Genomic DNA, 19607 nt, shown 5'->3' on the forward strand with positions numbered 1-19607 from the left:
TTTTTTCCAAAAAACAAACAGCACTTAAACTATTTATATATAACTACCATATGACAGTTTTAAGATAGAAAGTTAGTTTTCTGTTATATATGATCAATTTTGGATTCTCTTTTGGGTACAAATTCATAACATCTTCTTCATTCTATATTTTAGAAAAATAGTGAGTTTCATCCGATTAGAGATTTTGAGTGTACCCTCGAAATGCTTTAATCTGAAAGTGTTTCACAACTCACACTAATGCAAGTATATCTATAACCCGAATTTCTAACAAGTAGGTACTTTAAATGGAAATGTAAGACTAATAGACTAACTAATGGTCACTGCAGTTTTAGTATAGGGCACACAATGGCCCGTGCAACACCTGACTTTTCAGTACGCAGTGTGAAATTTTTTGAATTTTTTTTTCTATAATTGTGCAACTTCTGACTTTCTCATACAATCCCTACTATAAAACCTTACGTGCAAAAGAAAGGTTATAGCTTTACCATACTTATTATTTCATATCTTTTCGATTGTTTGTGTAACTACGGGGCAGCAAGCCTGTTTGTCCAAATGAATTATAAAAAATAAGTTTCGGACTTTGGGCTGCAAATGAAGTAATGAACATTAAAAAAAAAAAAAAAAAAAAAAAAAAAAAAAAAAAAAAGACCCATGTTTGACTCGGTTTAAAACTGACATGAAACCAACACCGCATTTGAAAACCACAAAACCGAGCCACTCAAAAATCGCACCCAGCGAATTTTGCGGTTTTGTTTTATCCTAAAATCGCACCACGCTTATCACTAATTACAAATACTTTGATTATTCTGATTAATTCTTTATTTAAATATACAAGTTATATGGTTCACAGATTTGTCCTAATCCTTTAAGTAAACTTGTTTAGTCAAAAACACTAGTAACATCCGAGTCTAAAGATCTGTCTAACACATTAAAGACGACCACAATCATAATCTACATGCACACTCGGGTTGCGGAAGAGAAGAAACAGGAACACAATACAAATAAGCCTCTTTAGAAGTGAAGAGGTTCCCATTACCATACCCGTGAGGTACGTCTGCAAAGATAATCGAACTACCCTCATTCTTCGTTCTTTTACATAGAGATTAAACGCTTCTTCCACATTGTCCAAACCCACTTGAGCCAAGTTCCTAGCCAACACCACCGCATCTTCTAAACCTGCTGAACCACCTTGCCCTAGAAACGGACCCATCACATGCATAGCGTCCCCAGCAACTGTCACTCTTCCTTTACAAAACGTCCCCCTTAGCAAGTTCCATGGTGCACGATATCTTAAATGTGTAAAAGACAATGAATTTGCATCCGCTATTTCAATCATTTCTTTAATTTCTTCGGGAAAATCACCTAACAACTCCAAGGTTGATTGTCGTATTGCCTCTGGATCTTCCCAGATTCTTTCATCTATTATGATAATTGAAGAAAATCGAAATGAGCAAATGTAAATGAGGATTAAAAATGAAGCAAATTTTACTTGGAACATGTAATAAATAATAAACCACCTCCGGGAACATTAGGTTGCGGACAAAACCAGTAGACCAAGTTATTATCAATTGGAACTCTTCCGACAAGATTGTTGTCTTTTGTGATACGATAAAGCTCATACTCAAACGAATGACCATTTGGGTAGTTTGATAAACCTCTAACGCTACGTAAGGGGAACATCTTGGTAGGATTGAGATTAAGGAATTCAGCAACGATGGATTTGGCTCCATCGCAACCAATTACAGCCTACAAATACGAAAAAGTATTGTCATTCTTACTGAATCAATAAAATTGCCATTAAAACAAATCAATTCTAGTTCTTGTACTTAATAAAGTTAACACCTTGGCGATAATGGAGCTTCCATCAATGAAACGAAGAATCGGTCTTGTAGTTTTCGGGTCCAATTTTATGGATTCAAGCTCGCATCCAAACTTGACAGTAGCCGGTGGAAGTGCAGCATACAGAGCGTCTAAAAGATCCTTCCTTTTCAAGGAACGACTTTCGCCTTTCCTAACAAACATTAAAAGTTGCATGCCATAAAAATGAACAAAATGATTTAAACCAAGATTGAGTCACATACATCGGCATTACTTGTTGCTTCATCCCATCCAGCAACACCATTCGTTCCCTGGCCGAGAATATTAGAGTATGACAATAAGATCAGTTACCAGCATGATATTTTACAATTGGCTGAATGTATCTTACGAATTGATTATAGAATATTAGCTCGATTTCGTTTTGTTGAAAGAGACAAAAATATGAGATACCTAAAAATAGGGAAAGCGGTGCGGCGGAGAACGTCGGCGACGCCAAGCTGATCGAGAGCACGCCAGCCATTTTGGAGGATTCCGATTGCTGTTCCGGTGGTGTTCCTTAAATTTTCTGATCTCTCGAATACTAAACTTTTAATGCCTTTCTTGTGAAGAGCGAGGGCAGTCGCTAATCCACAAATCCCCGCCCCGATTATAATCACCAAATTACTATCCATCACCACTCCCCCCATCTCCTTACTTCTCTTATGGAAATGGTGTTATCCCCAAAAGTTTGCAAGCTTCAATAAATAATTTTGGTTTTTATTTTTATTTTTTATAAATAGTGCAATTTGGCAAAATTAGTCCCACAATCATCAATAAATATTTAAAAAGTTTTACATATAACTTTACTCTTTAAGTCTTTTTTTTAATACATTTTATTTCCACGACTTTTCATTTTATACGATTATATTGAGTACTTTTATACGTACCTCTAAATTATTTTTGTGTATACAATTTGTGAGGGAAATAGTGTTTGTACCTTATGATTTGATAATTTATATGAGTGAGGGGTCCGTATTAGAAATGAGATTTAAAATCGGACCGGAACCGCAACTAAAACCAGAATCGTTAGAACTGGAATATGTAAAACTGATCTGGGTTTTGGGTTCAAAGAATGATTTTATCGAGGTTCCAGGTAATCCGAATTTCAAGTCATTTGGGCCCGGGTAAACCGGGTTTAAGTGTCGGAACTAGCTTTTGCCACCAAAATCAGTTTCTATGAAAAGTTTATAACATGCATATCTCATTCATTTAAAATCAGATTGACACAATTTTTTTTCTATAGTGTGATTTATAGTTTGTACATGATTTTAAACTACAATCTTGTTGTTTTTCGTTTTATATTCACTGACTTATAGTTCCCCAAAGTCAGGATATAAAAGCTAGAAATTTTATGTTTTTCAGTTTTTTTGCATTATGTGATATTTTTAAAACATGCATATTTGATTCGTTTGAAGTCAAATTAGATGAAGTTTTTTCCAACTTGTAGTTTAGAGTTTTTACATGATTTTAGACTATAATTTTGTCATTTTTGATTTCATATTCATTGGCTTACAAGCCCCCTAAAGTCAGGATATCAAATATGGAAATTTTCTATTTTTCAGCTTTTTTTTATTCCATGAAATTTTTCTACATGGATATCTAATTCATTTGAAAATAAACCTCATACATAACAAGAAATCCAAAACTCGCACATGGTTTAACCTATGAATCTCCAAATTAACCAGAGATGGGTATCCCTGATCATAAACCGTCTTTGGTAGATATTAATATAGAAAAATAATACAAAAATATATTTATAGTAAATTTTGCAATTCCTAATATTTAATCCAAGTAATCCAACTTATTAGTAATTACTTGGTTGAAATTATATTTTTCCTTATTTGTTTATCGAATATAACCTCATGTATATTTTTTTTTCTTCTTTCGTTTATCTATTATAACTTCAAATATCACTAAGATAAATTTTTTCTACTTGATTTTTCATGTAAGTACATAAATTTGGTAGAAATTTTATTTATAGTTTTTATGCAGTCTATGAATATTTCTATATTTTGTAAAATCTTTAAACTATGTTAGTAAAATTGAAATTTAGAGATTTTCTTTACGTAAAATTCAAATTTAAAGTCTCGGATATATCTGATAGGTTCTGGTTGTCATTATATCCGGTGTAACATCCAAAAAAACATGGATCAATTTTCATTTTTAATTTAACTGAAAACCATCAAGTGTTCATAACAAACCCAAACAAAGTATGTCAAATGAGAGAAATCATTAGAGTACAAATTTAAATATTAGAAAAAATACGGAACATTGGTGGAGGCACTGCGATCATGTCAGACCCTTCACTTTAGTAGTAAAAGTATTTAAAACCACAAACATAACTATAAGCAAAAAGCTTGGTAAGCTTCCCAAAATTACCACATACATCATACACATAATATTACTACACGTGGTTGTGTCAGGTCCGTATCAACCCCCCGAATTCGTATCAACCCTAAATAACAACAATTAGTTGTGTCGGGTCCGTATCAACCTCGAGTCCACAATGACTCTGAGCCCAGATTAGCTCCATACATAAATCATCCAATCATATCAATCAAAATCATACAATAGTGTAACATCTCCTTTATTAAATAAATAAATGGATAGAAATTACTAAATGAATAGTGACCCTAAATCTGTAATAAGTTACGAGAGAGTGTGTGTGTGTGTCATAAGGAGCTAAATGACATAATTCCTAGAAATTGGGGTCTTTATTGTAATAATATATTTTGACAAAAAAAAAATATCATTTTTATCATTCAAGTCAATTTTTGTCATTTTGGTCATTTCAATAAGTGAAAACACTTGGAAGTCGGAAAGTATATTGCTATTTTTTTTGCATTTAGCCCAATCATGGGCTAGCTACAAGAAATAAAAACACACTTTCTTTCTATATTTATTTTTATTTTTAATAACTTTTTATTTAACCATTGTATTTAAATAGTACAATGTTATTATTTTATTTTATTTTTTAATAATTGTTTCTTAAATTTTATTTTATTTAACCATTGTATTGTAGCATCTTAGTTTCATTTCTTTTCGTTACAACATTGTAATAGATATGAGACTATGTGTATGTGTATGCGACAATCTTGCTTTAACCTGTTTCAAGCTAATTGCAAAACATAGAAATTTACTTTTGTTTTTTTGTCCCACCTACAACTATTATGGGCCAAATTTGATTGTGTCTAAACTTAAGTACATTGCTATTTATTGACAATCAATTATAACAATATACTTTTAAAATACAATAGTTTAGTTTGAAATATTTTAAAAATAAAACTAATCTTTTTATAATACAAATGTAAGAAATATGTTATTCTAGACCAAAAAAATTGAAAATACATTGCTTTTCATATGTATTTTTTCTACATTCCCCGTATTTTACGCGGATTGCTTTTCATATGTAATCTAGTTTATTCGATTGTATATCAAACACCACCACAATCATAATCAACATGACCACTCGGATTGCGAAAGAGAAGAGACAATAGCACAATATACATAACCTTCTTCAGACTCGATGAAGCTCCCAATAGCATACCAGTGAGATACGTCTGCACCGATAATCCAACCACCCTCATTCGTCTCTGTTTCACATACATATTAAACGCATCTTCAACATGATCCAAACCGGTTTCATCCAATTTGTTAGCTATCACAACTGCATCTTCTAACGCTGATGAACCACCTTGCCCTAGAAATGGACCCATCACATGCATAGCATCCCCAGCAATCGTCACTTTTCCCTTACAAAATGACCCAGTCAGCAACTCCAATGGTGAACGATATCTTAAATGTGAAAAAGACAACGAATTTTCATCTGCAATTTCGATCATTTCTTTAATTTCTTGAGGATAATCGTTTAGCAACGCTAGAGTTGATCTTCGTATTGACTCAGGATCTTCCCAGCTTCTTTCATCTGTTATCATAATTGAAGAAAAACGAAATAGGATAAAGTGAACAAAGAACAAATGAAGTAAAATTGATGTAAACGCGGCAAAAACGACCTCCAGTAACTAGAGGTTGCGTATAGAACCAGTAGACCAACTTATCGTCGATCGGAGTTCTTCCGACTAGATTGTTGTTTTTCCTGAAACGAGTAAACTCATAGTCGAATGAATGACCATTGGGGTAGTTTGATAAGCCTCTAACTTCACAAAATGGAAACATCTTGGTAGGTTTGAGATTAAGGAAATTGGCAACGATTGACGTGCCTCCTTCGCAGCCAATGATGACCTACGAGCACCAAGAACAACTATCAGTCACAAAAATAGCGAACCGGAATCGACTCAAAACTGCCATTAAAACTGAGTAATTGTAGTTCTTCTACTCAATCAAGTTATGACCTTGGCGATAATGAAACTTCCATCGTTGAATTGAAGAACTGATTTGGTAGTTTTTGAGTCAAATTTTATAGATTCAAGTTTGCATCCGAACTTGACGGTGGCTGGAGGAAGTGCAGCGTAAAGAGTGTCGATGAGATCCTTCCTCCTCAAGCAACGAGTTTCACCTTTTCTATTGTACATCAATAAACAAATGATAAAAATTGGCGTTGAGTGATGTTTTTTGAAGTTTTGAAAAATGACCAAAATGTAGTATATTACATTGAGGTTTTCTGTTGTTTCCACCCATCGAGCTCTACCATTCGTTCACTACACAGACCGGGAAGTACCGTTAATTCATGAAGATTATCATATTGCGGTAATAATTCCTCACGAACATCTTATTACTATTTTAGGTAAAATATCACGAGTTAACAAAATTCTTAGGCATTCTTTGGAACAGCTGATTTAAAAAAAGGAAATTTTTTTTTTATATAAGGGGGTTTGTATTTTGGAAGTTGTGATCTTTGCTATTAATTATTTAGGGACTTCCTGTAACATATTGTTTGTATATATTTTGTAATCTTATGGAATAAGGGAGTTAAAAAATAAATATGAGCTTACACAGGGGCCTTTCGTGTAGCTTACTGTAAAATGTTTACATCAAAATAATGTAAAATATGCTATATGAGCTTTTGAGTGGCATTGAAAACGCCGTAACGATATTAAAAATAAATAAATAAAGTCTTTCAGGAACTCGATCCAAAAACATTGACTTAACACAGGGGCCTTTCCTGTAGCTTACTGTAAAATGTTTTAAATTTATGAAAATATGTGGAGATAAATCTCTTAGAATAATGTATTTATTCATCAAATTATAAATCCAAAACACAAAGAGAGGAAAAGTATGAGGAACCTTTGAATAGGTATGGTAGTGCGACGGAGGGTATCAGCCACGCCCAGATGATCCAGAGCTCGCCAACCATTTTGGTGGATTGTGATTGCTGCTCCGGTGATGTTCCTCAGAGATTCCGATGCCTCCATCACTACGCTTTTAATTCCCTTCTTCTGAAGAGACACAGCTGTTGCTAATCCACAAATCCCCGCCCCAATTATCACTACTTCATAATCATTATTATCATCCATCGCCAAGTCTTTCCCCATCTCTTACCACTCTTTGACGTTTTCTAGATGTGAATCTGTGATGATGTCCGTCCTAAATCCTAATTTACATATATGTTAGTCGGTGGGTCCATGTACCCACTGGTAATTGAATAACCAAAGACGGCTATGCAAAATAGTCGCGCATTCCAAATTATAAATCAGCGAAAAACCATAAATTTTTGCTGAAACATTTACATCGTAGTTTCAAAAAAAAAAAAAAAAAAAAATTCTTTTGTGAGAAAATTTTAGTATATGGTTAAACCAGGTTAACGTCATAATTTGATAATTAGCTTTTTAAACTGTGCAGAAAATACTCTGAAATTTGATAACTGTTATCAAAGGAAATCCAATGTTACTTTGTATAGCCCGTCCTAACGGTTGATTGGTTTGTGTTTGCAACCTAAGTGGGCTAAAATGAAGCCGTCTTACATCCTATTCTTATGTGGGTTGAAATTGTGAAATCATTCAAAAATGGATAAAGAAATTCATGTTACATTTTTTTTTCTATTTATTTTTTTATTCATTTGAATGGTGACAAATATTACATTTTAATAATAAAATTAATAATATTTAAGCTATTTGACATTATTTTATATGGATAGGACAAGTAAGAAAAAAGTAGGAGGATATATATATATATATATATATATATATATATATATATATATATATATATATATATATATATATATATATATATATATATATATATATATATATATATATATATAGGGTTAAGTTCAAATAAGAACACTATTTAGTGTGAGAACGCTGAGAACACTACTTTATATTACTATTCTACTATGAATTTTGTATATACAATGATATGATATTATTCATCAATAAATATACGAACAATCACACATTAATATTCACATTAAAATTTTGTATGTACAACTTTATGACATTATTCATCACCGAATATATGAATAATCACATATTTATCATTCACATTAGAATTTACTAAATTACTACACACACACACACACACATATATATATATATATATATATATATATATATATATATATATATATATATATATATATATATATATATATATATATATATATATATCAATTTTATAGTAGAATAGCAATATAAAATTGAATATATTCGTATTATAATTACTACAATACTATACATATTAAATTCATAGTAGAATCATAACATGAAGTAGTGTTTTCACGTTCTCACATTAAATAGTGTTCTCATTTGAATTTAATCCTATATATATATATATATATATATATATATATATATATATATATATATATATATATATATATATATATATATATATATATATATATATATATATATATATATATATATACACATATACCGAAGGGTTACTATTTGTTTGAGATTGAATTCAAAGGCTTTCTTTTTTTAAAATTTCCTGTTACACAGACATGTTATTAACCAACCCTTCTACTAAAAACTATTATTAAAAGCAAAAATATTGAAATTTTTTTTGAACAGGAAATCTAATCTACTCCTTAATTACACATATGTTCACAACAAGGCTTTAACCTTCAACCTCAAGTAATGTATGTGGCTAAAATGATGTCTTTTTAAATCTTATGTGAATTGAACTATTGACCAATTAAAAAGATACTTGTTTATACATATAAATATATAAATGCACAAAATATATATTAGGAAGTGTTTGATAGTTTGTTAGATTGTATCGTGTCATGATCTATTTGCCGTTAGCATTCTGACGGGAAATATTGTTGATTGTAAATACCGACCCTCAACCTATTTCTTTGCCCACGACAATCTCTTTCCCTCCCTCCCTCCTAATTGTAGGCAATAAATGGCACCCCACCCCACTCATAGTCAAAACATAACAAAAATATCAAATACTTATGTGGCACATATGTGACACCTATGTGACAGGAGATTTTGATAGGTAAAAATATCACTACATCATTTAGCCTTATACATTTTAGTCCATATGGTATGTATTATACAAATAAATTTGCTTTTAGTTAGTTAAAATACCACCCTACAAATACATCAAATATAGACTATACAAATAAAATATGCTTTATACATACAAATACATAAAATACATATTTATACACAAAAAGATATATCCCCTTAAGACGCACCTTGGAACTTACCGATAGACAAGAAGTCATGATGAGTTTGTAAAACCCATCTACAGAGTTCACCCGACGCTTTGAAGTCGTGTGGGTATGAAGTCAAATACTTCCATAGTACCTGAAACAATGTATTGATGGTGATAGATCCCACCAATTAAACGATCTGCCATCATTAAACTTCCATAGTACCCGAGGGGTAAAGTCGTCCAAAAATTACACTGGCGAATTGTCAGCTAGTTTGAAACTTCCAACGACTTTAGATTGAACTTCAACAAGGTACCAGTCCATGATAGGGAAAATATCTCAAGAACAACCATTTTTAAAACAGGGGTAAAATCATCTATAATTTGCTTAAGGCGAAAATTGGCCCCATGGGAGCTACCAGCAGCATCAGACTGTGTTGACCTTCGGTTTCACTATGTCACACAACCAACTCACCACCTAAATCTCTCAAGATCACATTGAAACTCCTCTATCACAGCAAGTAAGTCGTTGTGAAGAACTCCTAATATCATTAGGATTGATTGTTTATTTGATTATACAACTTATTTGGTTCATATATTTGCCCTAATCCTATAAGTAAACTTGTTTAATGAAAATAACTAGTAACATGATCCGAGTCTAAAGATCTCTAAACGCATCAAAGACTACCACAATCATAATCAACATGGCCACTCGAGTTGCGAAAGAGAAGAGACAATAACACAACATACATAAACTGCTTTAGACGCGAAGAAGCTCCCAATAGCATACCCGTGAAATAAGTCTGCAACGATAATCGAACCACCCTCATTCTTCGTTCTTTTACATAGAGATTAAACGCTTCTTCCACATTGTCCAAACCCATTTGAGCCAAGTTCCTAGCCAACACCACCGCATCTTCTAAACCTGCTGAACCACCTTGCCCTAGAAACGGACCCATCACATGCATAGCGTCCCCAGCAACTGTCACTCTTCCTTTACAAAACGTCCCCCTTAGCAAGTCCCATGGTGCACGATATCTTAAACGTGTAAAAGACAACGAATTTGCATCCGCAATCTCTATCATTTCTTTAACTTCTTGGGGATAATCACTTAGCAATGCTAGGGTAGATTGCCGTATTGCCTCCGGATCTTCCCAAATTCTGTCATCTGTTATCATAATTGGAAAAACGAAAACGGAAAAATCTAAGCAAACGAAGAACAAATGAAGTGAAATGTATGTAATCGTGATGATAAATGACCTTTAGGAAAGTAAGGGTGCGCACAAAACCAGTAGACTAAGTTATTGTCCATTGGAATTCTTCCCACAAGATTATTATCTTTCCTGAAACGAGCAAACTCTTGGTCGAATGGATGACCATTGGGATAGTTTGATAAACCTCTAACTCCGCATAAGGGAAACATCTTCGTAGGCTTGAGGTTAAGGAAATTGGCAACGATTGACTTGCCTCCTTCACAGCCAATTACAACCTGCAAGAACAAACATGTATCGTTGTTCTTATTGAACATATGAAGAACCAGATAATCAATTCAGAATTGCCATTAACACCGATCAATGGTAGTTCTTTTACTCAATCAAGTTAAGACCTTGGGGGTAATGAAGCTCCCATCGATGAATCGAAGAACTGGTTTTGTAGTATTCGGGTCCAATTTTATAGATTCAAGTTCGCATCCAAACTTGACAGAGGTCGGAGGAAGTGCAGCATAGAGAGTATCTATAAGATCTTTCCTTCTCAAGCAACGAATTTCGCCTTTCCTGTCGTTCATTGATAAACAAATGAGTTTCAATTAACAATGTTTTTTCAATCATGAAAACTGAATAAAATGTTTTAATCTACTGTAACTTACATCGGCATTTCCTGTTGCTTCCCCCCATCGAGCCCTACAATACGTTCTCTACAAAGACCGGGGTAATATATTTAATCCGTGGTAGTTTCAACTTTCAATGATACCAAATTCTATAAAAACTCTTTGTTTTAGACTTTTTTGATTTAACCATTTATTTATTTTTCGTTTAACGACCTAGATTTTAATTTTTTATTTTTCAAAAAAACACCATTTCCTGGTAGAAGGGATTTCAGAGGAAACCATAACATTTTGAATTTTATAAAAACGCTATAATTTTGGATTTTTTCGGTTTAACCTTCTAGTTTTTTGTTTAAGATTTAACCACAAAAACTTTAATTATGAAAAAACAAACATCTTTAACCAGAATAAAATGTTTTTCCTATTTTATTGGTGAACCTTTTAATAATTTAATGTATTTCAAAATAGTATCTTATTATCAATGAAGCTTAATTATAATCATATAGAATTTACTAATATTTAAAACACCTTTATAGAATTTGCATGATATATATATATATATATATATATATATATATATATATATATATATATATATATATATATATATATATATATATATATATATATATATAATCAAATGTCAAAAACTCTGAATTTACTAATGTTTTTTTGGTGAATATGGTCTCATCATTTTCAAAACTTGCATGAATGATCTATATGGTTTACCAAATGTTACAAATTCAATTATTGTTAATTTGTGTGGCCATTTATATAATTTTTGGAGACCACGTTCTTAAAAAAAAAATTAACAAGAGTTTGTGAACTTTGGTAAACTATAATTAATAGAATTGGTTTGATAAGAATCCTATGTATAGATGAAGTATCAAAGTTGAATGTACACATGAAGTATCCATTCGAGGCCCTGCAATTTCATATTGTTTGCTGAATTTCATAATGATTCGGAAATGTTGCATTTATGATTAATCACCAATATATGGATTGTTACCATATGAACATAGTAGCATAATGATTTAGATAATCAATGAAGAAGGAGTTAATTGTTACCTTCATTTTTTTCTAATAATCAACTTATATTTAAAACTAAAATGATTAACTTTAAACACGTAAGCACAATTATATATACTCCATCTACAACATATTCTTATATTCTCGTATAATTTCAATTACCTACAAAATAAATTTTTGATTAAGAAAACTAGTAACATAAGACGAATAACAAATTTAAAAAAGATTATAGGGGTTTGAAAATGAGTGAGCATACCAGATTAAAGTTTTTTTTTTTTTTTTTTAATTTCAAAGTGTGTGGTTAAATCGAAAAAAAAAAAAAAAAAAAAAAAAAAAAAAAAAAAAAAAAAAAAAAAAAAAAAAAAAAACGGATGGTTAGAATGGAGAAAATCCAAACCATACTCTTTTTATAGAATCAAGATTTATTGTTTATTTAACTCCATAAACACTTACACTTTTTGTTTAAAGTATTTATTGCTTTGTGTTGTAATAAAATGATTTTGTTTTTTAAAATTTGGATTAACTTATATGGTAGCAGCAAGCTATAGTTGATAAATTCTTTTTAAATAAATGTTAGATTAGCTTAGAATCATTTTTCGTGAATAAGTCATAAATATTTTTTTAAATGTCAAGAGTGCATGTGAGTATGTGAGCTTTTAAAAACTTATTTTTGAAGGTAATAAAAATCACATATTTATTTCCCAAACTTTTTGAAAAAATAATAAATCATAACATTTTTTTCAATGGTTAAAAGAAAGGGAAAGAAAATTCAAACTGCAATAGTTTTTAGTAAACCTGGCCTTTGGGTTAACCATGGTTTTTTGATATAAAGTCCCCGAAGTATAGAAAGGTTAACAGAGAGATCATACAGATTAGAAAAAATAAAAATCAAATTAAGCTACTCAAATGTTAATTTGGTTTCATTAATACCATATTCTATATAAAATAGCTATTATATAATTGTTTTCAGTGTAAATTTTATAAATTACTAAAGAAAAAGTACCTCCATTTTGTTGTTATTTCCTAAAATTTATAAATGATTTTGAATTATAAAATTTTATTTTTTACATTAATATATTAGATGCCTATTCTGTAATGTCCTAGAAAAAGTGAAAGACAAAAATTACCAAGGTAATAAATATTTTTAGTTTATGAAATGTATAAAATAAAATTCGTTAAAGTTTGGAAACAAAACCTACATAAAACTATGTATTTATCAATTAAATATCCAAAAAAAAAAAAAAGTATGACATACCTTTTAATATTGATAGCAGTGCGACGGAGGACGTCGGCGACGCCAAGCTGATGCAAAGCTCGCCAACCATTTTGGCGGATTCCGATAGCTGCACCGGTGATATTCCTCAGAGCTTCCGATCTCTCCATCACTACGCTTTTAATTCCTTTCTTCTGAAGAGCGACGGCAGTCGCTAATCCACAGATCCCCGCTCCAATTATCACTACTTCATAATCGTCCATCGCCACTTCCCCCATCTCTTTAGCTCTTTTGTTAGATGTGACTGTTACTAAAATATACTATAATACAATTATATAGAAATTGGTGGATCCATGTGCATCACTGTATTGAATCGGTAGGACCTAGCTAGTCAAGACGGCTATGCAGAATTTTCAAAAAGATAAGATAAGAAAGTCATCAAACTATTTTTGTTTCTTTCGAAAATTAAGAAAAAGACAAAAAAAAAAAAAAAAAAAAAAAAACAGTGTTACGAAGGAAGTATGGGGAGGCATATAGTGTGGTGCAGTTTCGCCACATAAGCAGCGAACACCGTCCTTGGGTGCGGTTTAGACCGCAGTGCGTCAACAAATGGACACGATTTGTGATTGGATGTAGGTAATTTGACTGTTTGTGATTCGGTGGGGAGAAATTAAAGTTTTTATTTAATTTTTTTTTTAAATAAAGTGTAGCACCACTCCTTAGGTGTGGCAAGAAACCACAATTTTATAGTAAAAATGATGTGGCACCACTTCTGTTGTTTGTTCTTCTAAGGCATGAGGAAAAACATTTATGTCCAACTCATGCAGAGAACTAACAACACGCAGATCTAAATCGTCCAGTTTTTTGGTAATTTCGACTGGACTCGTCGAGTCTAGGAAAGTGACTCGACGAGTCGGATCGCATTTCACCATTTCCACTGTGTTTTCCGAGTCGGCTCCTTTCAGCAGTTTTTCTATCTCCTCCAAGTCTTTGTCAATATCTCCATTACCTCGAGAAGGTAGCAAAAACTTGCTTGGATCCTCTTCTTGCAAAAGTGCAAGTTCTTTTTGTAGTATCTCATCATCCAAATCGATAAATGAGAGTTCTTCTTTTCCTTCCTCTTCTTGCTTGATCTCTGGTAGAGCTCTAAATATTGCCGACTCATCTCCAACCCTTAATGTTAGTGTAGACTCACATACATCATTTAAAGCACATGCGGTGTTTAAAAATGACCTTCCCAAAATAATCGAAATTTCGAGGTCTTCTTCCATATCAAGCACCACAAAGTCTACTGGAAAGATGAACTTGTCAACTTTAATGAGAAGATCCTCGCAAACGCCTCTTGGATGAATTGTTGTCTTGTCTGCCAAATGGATTTTCATGTTTACCGGCCTTGGCTCCGGTAAATTCAGCTTCTTGAAGAAAGAGAAAGGCATCAGATTGATGCTTGCACCCGAATCGGTCAATGCTTGAGTGACAAGTGCATTTCCAAATTAGCACCGAATAATGATACTCCTCGGATCGCCCTTCTTTTCAGGTAACTCACTCAATATTATTTCCGCGACTTCAGCTAAATCTTTCCTAGCAACAAAGAGACCCTTTAGTAAGTTAAAATACTTGGGCGTTTGAAGCATCGTTTCTACAAATGACACATTGACTTGTAGGGGTCTAACATGCTCCATAAAAGCTCTATAAGCTGCCACTTTTTCAATAGGCATGGCTCTAATTGGGAATGGCAAAGGGGGATTATATGGCTTTAAGGGAATGACCGTTTTGTCATTAGCGCATGGACTCGGCGAGTCTGGTCGGGTTTAGCTGGAGCCGACTCTTCTGTTTTTTCTGTCTTCCTATTGGAGATCCTCTGTGCCTGTGTGAAAATTTCTTCACAGTTGGATGTCACAATACTCACATTCTCCATTCTTGGATTATTTTCGGTGTTACTTGGAAGTTGACCTGGTCTTCTTTCGTTCACTTGATGTGCAAGTTGTCCCAGCTGTTTCTCAATGTTGAGAATGGATGTCTGCTGATTCCTTATCATATTTCTGGTCTCGTGCATTGCAGCATCGTGATCATTGTGTCTCTTTTCGGACGCGGCTATGAATCTAGTGAGCATTTCTTCTAAATCAGATTTCTTTTCCATTATTGGTTCTTCCTTTTGATAAAATCTCCTCTCTTGTTGCTTGTACTTCTCCTCCTTAGCCTTCTTATATTCTTCGTATGTGAGCCATTCCTTCTTCGGTTTCCGCCAATTCTCGTCGTATCTATCGCCACTTGAGTAGAACACTTGAGCCGTCTTGTTTCCATTTTCACCCAAATCACAATCCTTTGTGAGATGGAGCCCTCTACAATTCTCGCATCCAACTCGAATAGCATGGATTGTTTGATCCATTTTTGTCATCCTTCTATCTAGACTATCGAGCTTAGCTATCACCGCCGCCATGCTATCATTTGCCGAGTTCACTACCCCCCGACTTACTTCATTTATTGGATTGTGGTATTCTCTAGAATGCTTAGAGAATTCTTCAATTAACTCCTTGATTACCGGGGGCGGATTTTTGGTGAGCGGGCCTTGTGAATCGAGCAATTGCCTTGTGGTGACATTGACTCCATCATAGAAAATGGAGACCTCTTGTTGGCTATTAAGGTCACGGTGTGGGCAATTTCTAAGCATACCTTTGTACCTTTCCCAAGCTTCATAAAGAGATTCTTCGGGTTGTTGCTCGAAGTTGGCGATGACTTTCTTCAACTTAGCTATCTTGGAAGGCGGGCAAAAGTGGTCTATGAATTCTTCTTTCATCTTGGCCCATGTGGTGACTGATCTGGGAGGGAGTGACTTGAGCCAATCCTTTGTAGCACCCTTGAACGTGACTGGAAGCATGCGAAGTAGCTGGGTATCGCGAGGCACATTTGGTACATTGAAGTAGTCAGCCACATCATTTACTTCATCCAAGTGCTTTTAGGCGTCTTCGTGGTCTTTCCCATAAAAAGGAATCTCCTTGAGTTGAGCGAGAATATGGCCCTTTAGCTCGAAAGTAGCGGTTACGGGAATTGCGGGCTGCACAAGTCCCGGGTCTGTGTCATCGCGCATCCTCTTCTTCCATTCCCCCATGGGGACTTCATCGATATTATCCATAGCGATAGCTAAATCATCTTCAAACTCGGATTCGTGCTCATATGTTGGTTCTTCTTCTTCCTCGGTCTCGTACTCGATGTCTTCTTGAATTGGATCTCCGATTGTCAAAGAGGCACTGGATGCTCCTGATTTGCTGCTCCTCTTCTTGCTGAAAACGGACTTGAGGTTTTTGAGTGGTGAGTTCTTTGAAGAAGCGGATTCTGCAACGATTTTGCCTTTGCTCCTCCTTAGTGCGGATTCCGGGTCTTCAAGAGGAGGGACCAGAGGTGTATCAGATCCTTAGGTCATGAAACAACTGTAAACAAAACAAAAAATGCGTAAAAAGAACAAAAATAAAATAAAAAAAATTAAAATTGCAAACAACGATGTACTCGCCGAGTCGGCACGAGTGCACTCGGCGAGTTCAAGAAAAAAAACAGAAAAATTTTCTAGTTACTTTAAAAACGGATTTTTATTGAAACTTATACTACTTACTAAATTACCTTTTAGTTAACTTTGTGTAAGATAAATCCCACACAAAGGATCAATTAAATTAGAATTTAATGTTAATTTTAGAACCGTTCCCCGGCAACGGCGCCAAAAACTTGATGTGTGCAAACTCACTTAGTTTTAAACCTACTTTTAATTGTAAAATAAACACACAAAGGCAGAGGACCTATCAATTGTGGTATAGTTAAATAAGTAGGGTATCGAACACATGGAACGGTAAATTAAAACTAAAAACTAATTCTATCTAAATTAATTAATAAGTAGGGGGTTTTCTCTAGTTTTAGTGGACTAGAAACTTACTAACTAATACTTAATCTAAAAACTAGAAAAACAAAGAATTAACTAGATTCAATAATAGGAAGGAACTTCTGTTTAGTTCAACTCAATTGATCCTATGGTTGATTTCAAGGTAATGGTGTAATGGATTAACTCTTTTGTTGGTTACCGATTCAAGTGACTAGATTCGCATTCACTACACTAATCCTTAGTGAATAAACTAACTCAAACAGTGATCAGTTGTCTAATTTAATTCAATTCACTAGATTAATTATTCGGGTTAATTTAGACTTGCAATAGTTAACTAATTTGGTCTTTTAATTAACTTCTTGTTGATGGTCATCACACAAGCTCACACATGAATTTAGTTAATTTTCTTATTAATTCTAGTTTCATGTTCATTAATCCTAGACATATGACAAAGTGGTCACATAGCATATGAGGTTGATAATCAAAAGATGTTCATGCTATTTTGTATGTTTTGTATAAGGGTAGTGTTTGTGTCGATGCTGTAATGTTTTAGTCCCTTATATTTTTTGTACGCCTTTTTTATCCCTATAAATATGGTATGGGTACTAGAGTTGGAGAAGTTCTTGGAGTCTTCGACTTGTACTCTCTATTTTATCTATGTATCTTTTCAAAGCGTAATTGAGCCATATAAATCATATTTACATCTCATGTTCATAATTCATTCAAAATTCTATATTCGTTTCATATACTTGATTTATAACAACTACATGCACCCTCAGCATTCATAGACCTCATAAACTTGGTTTGCATGTCGATGTTGGATCGGTCGATGATTGTTTTCATTGATGATATCTTGGTCTATTCCAACACCAAGGAGAGCACAAGCAACATTTACGTGAGGTATCAGAGACCCTAAGGGAAGAGAGGCTTTATGCCAAGTTCTCTAAATGTGAGTTTTGGTTGAGAGAGGTGTAGTTTTTGGGGAATATCGTTAACCAGAAGGGGATCCTGGTTAACCCAGGCAAGATTGAGGCGGTGATGTGTTGGTAGGTCTTGAGGACAACATCGGAGATTCGAAGCTTTTAGGGCTCACAGGGTATTATCAGAGATTTATCCATGATTTCTCCAAGATTGTTGTGCCCTTGACTCGCCTGATGAAGAAGAATCTAACCTTTCGATGGGGGCCTGATCAATAGCTAGCTTTTGAGACACTAAGGTAGAAGTGATGTGAGGACCCGATCCTGGCACTCCCAGAGGGTTTGGGTGATTTTGTGGTGTACTGTGATGCCTCTATTTCGGGTTTGGGAGTTGTTTTGATGCAAAGAGGTCACATGATTGTGTACGCTTTGAGGCAGCTGAAGCCTCATGAGGCAAATTACCCCAAGCATGATTTGGAATTGGGGTTGTGGCGTTTGCCCTCAAAATCCGGAGGCATTATTTGTATGAGGTCCGGTGTACTATCTACACTGACCACAAGAATTTGAGATATTTGACAGATGAACCGAATTTGAATATGCAACAGCGGAGATGGTTGGATGTAGTGAAGGATTACGATTGTGAGATCTTGTACCACCTTGGTAAGGCCAATACCACCCTGGTAAGGCCAATATGGTGGTTAATGCTCTGAGTGCAAGGCGAAAAGCTCGCCTATCGAGATACATGTTTGAGGATGACTGTCACTTCAACTTTAATGGATTTGATCAAGGAGGCTCAGGTGGAAGTATTGAAAAAGGAAAATTGTAAGACTGAGCAGATTGGAGGGCATATTCCTTTGTTTGTTAGAGACAGTTGGGGTTATTGACATAGTGTGGTAGGGTTTGGGTTCCGGTATTAGGTGGGGCAAGACAAATGATTCTGGAGGAGGTGCATAAATCAAAATTTTCTATCCACCCGGGGGCCACGAAGATGTACCAAGATTTAAGGTTGAGTTACTGGTGGCCTTGTATGAAGAGGGAAATTATGTGGTTCATTAAGCGGTGTTTGACTTGTAGAAAGGTCAAAGTCGATCATCAAAGACCTCACAGCAAGGTGCAGCCGTTATCTAGTCCTATGTGGAAGTTGTAGGAAATCACTATGGATTTCATCACAAAATTGCCTAGGATGGCGTGGGGTATTGATTCTACCTGGATCATTGTAGATAGGTTGGCCAAGAGTGCACATTTTATCCCCATTTCCGAGAGCATGTCTGCAGAAAAGTTAGTTGATATCTATGTTCGGTGGGTGGTAGTCAGGCACTAGGTGCCGGT

At 34.0% G+C, this 19607-nt stretch overlaps 3 protein-coding genes and 1 non-coding gene across 4 annotated transcripts; 1 reads left to right on the forward strand and 3 right to left on the reverse strand.

The window, feature by feature from the left end:
• Positions 1-796: 796 nt before the first annotated feature.
• On the reverse strand, positions 797-2547 carry LOC145026700 (monooxygenase 1-like). The gene is made up of 5 exons (XM_078976858.1): positions 2269-2547; positions 2082-2129; positions 1843-2011; positions 1518-1746; positions 797-1419 (listed from the first exon to the last, which is right to left on the reverse strand). The coding sequence occupies exons 1-5, from the start codon at positions 2502-2504 to the stop codon at positions 929-931; spliced, it is 1173 nt and encodes a 390-aa protein (XP_078832984.1). The 5' UTR covers positions 2505-2547; the 3' UTR covers positions 797-928.
• Positions 2548-5165: 2618 nt separating this feature from the next.
• On the reverse strand, positions 5166-7459 carry LOC145026716 (monooxygenase 1-like). Its single transcript, XM_078976859.1, has 5 exons — positions 7102-7459; positions 6468-6515; positions 6210-6378; positions 5871-6099; positions 5166-5782 (listed from the first exon to the last, which is right to left on the reverse strand). The coding sequence occupies exons 1-5, from the start codon at positions 7347-7349 to the stop codon at positions 5292-5294; spliced, it is 1185 nt and encodes a 394-aa protein (XP_078832985.1). The 5' UTR covers positions 7350-7459; the 3' UTR covers positions 5166-5291.
• Positions 7460-9368: 1909 nt separating this feature from the next.
• Positions 9369-13808, reverse strand: LOC145026732 (monooxygenase 1-like). Its single transcript, XM_078976860.1, has 5 exons — positions 13536-13808; positions 11294-11341; positions 11033-11201; positions 10687-10915; positions 9369-10594 (listed from the first exon to the last, which is right to left on the reverse strand). Exons 1-5 carry the CDS (start codon positions 13769-13771, stop codon positions 10104-10106), a joined length of 1173 nt encoding a protein of 390 aa, XP_078832986.1. The 5' UTR covers positions 13772-13808; the 3' UTR covers positions 9369-10103.
• A 2327-nt stretch (positions 13809-16135) lies between these two features.
• On the forward strand, positions 16136-16242 carry LOC145028023 (small nucleolar RNA R71). The gene has a single exon (XR_013675781.1). It is a non-coding gene; the product is annotated as a small nucleolar RNA R71 (small nucleolar RNA).
• Positions 16243-19607: the final 3365 nt, after the last annotated feature.

Source organism: Lactuca saligna, chromosome 1 (assembly GCF_052625555.1).
Source record: "Lactuca saligna cultivar CGN05327 chromosome 1, ASM5262555v1, whole genome shotgun sequence".
NCBI lineage: Eukaryota > Viridiplantae > Streptophyta > Magnoliopsida > Asterales > Asteraceae > Lactuca > Lactuca saligna.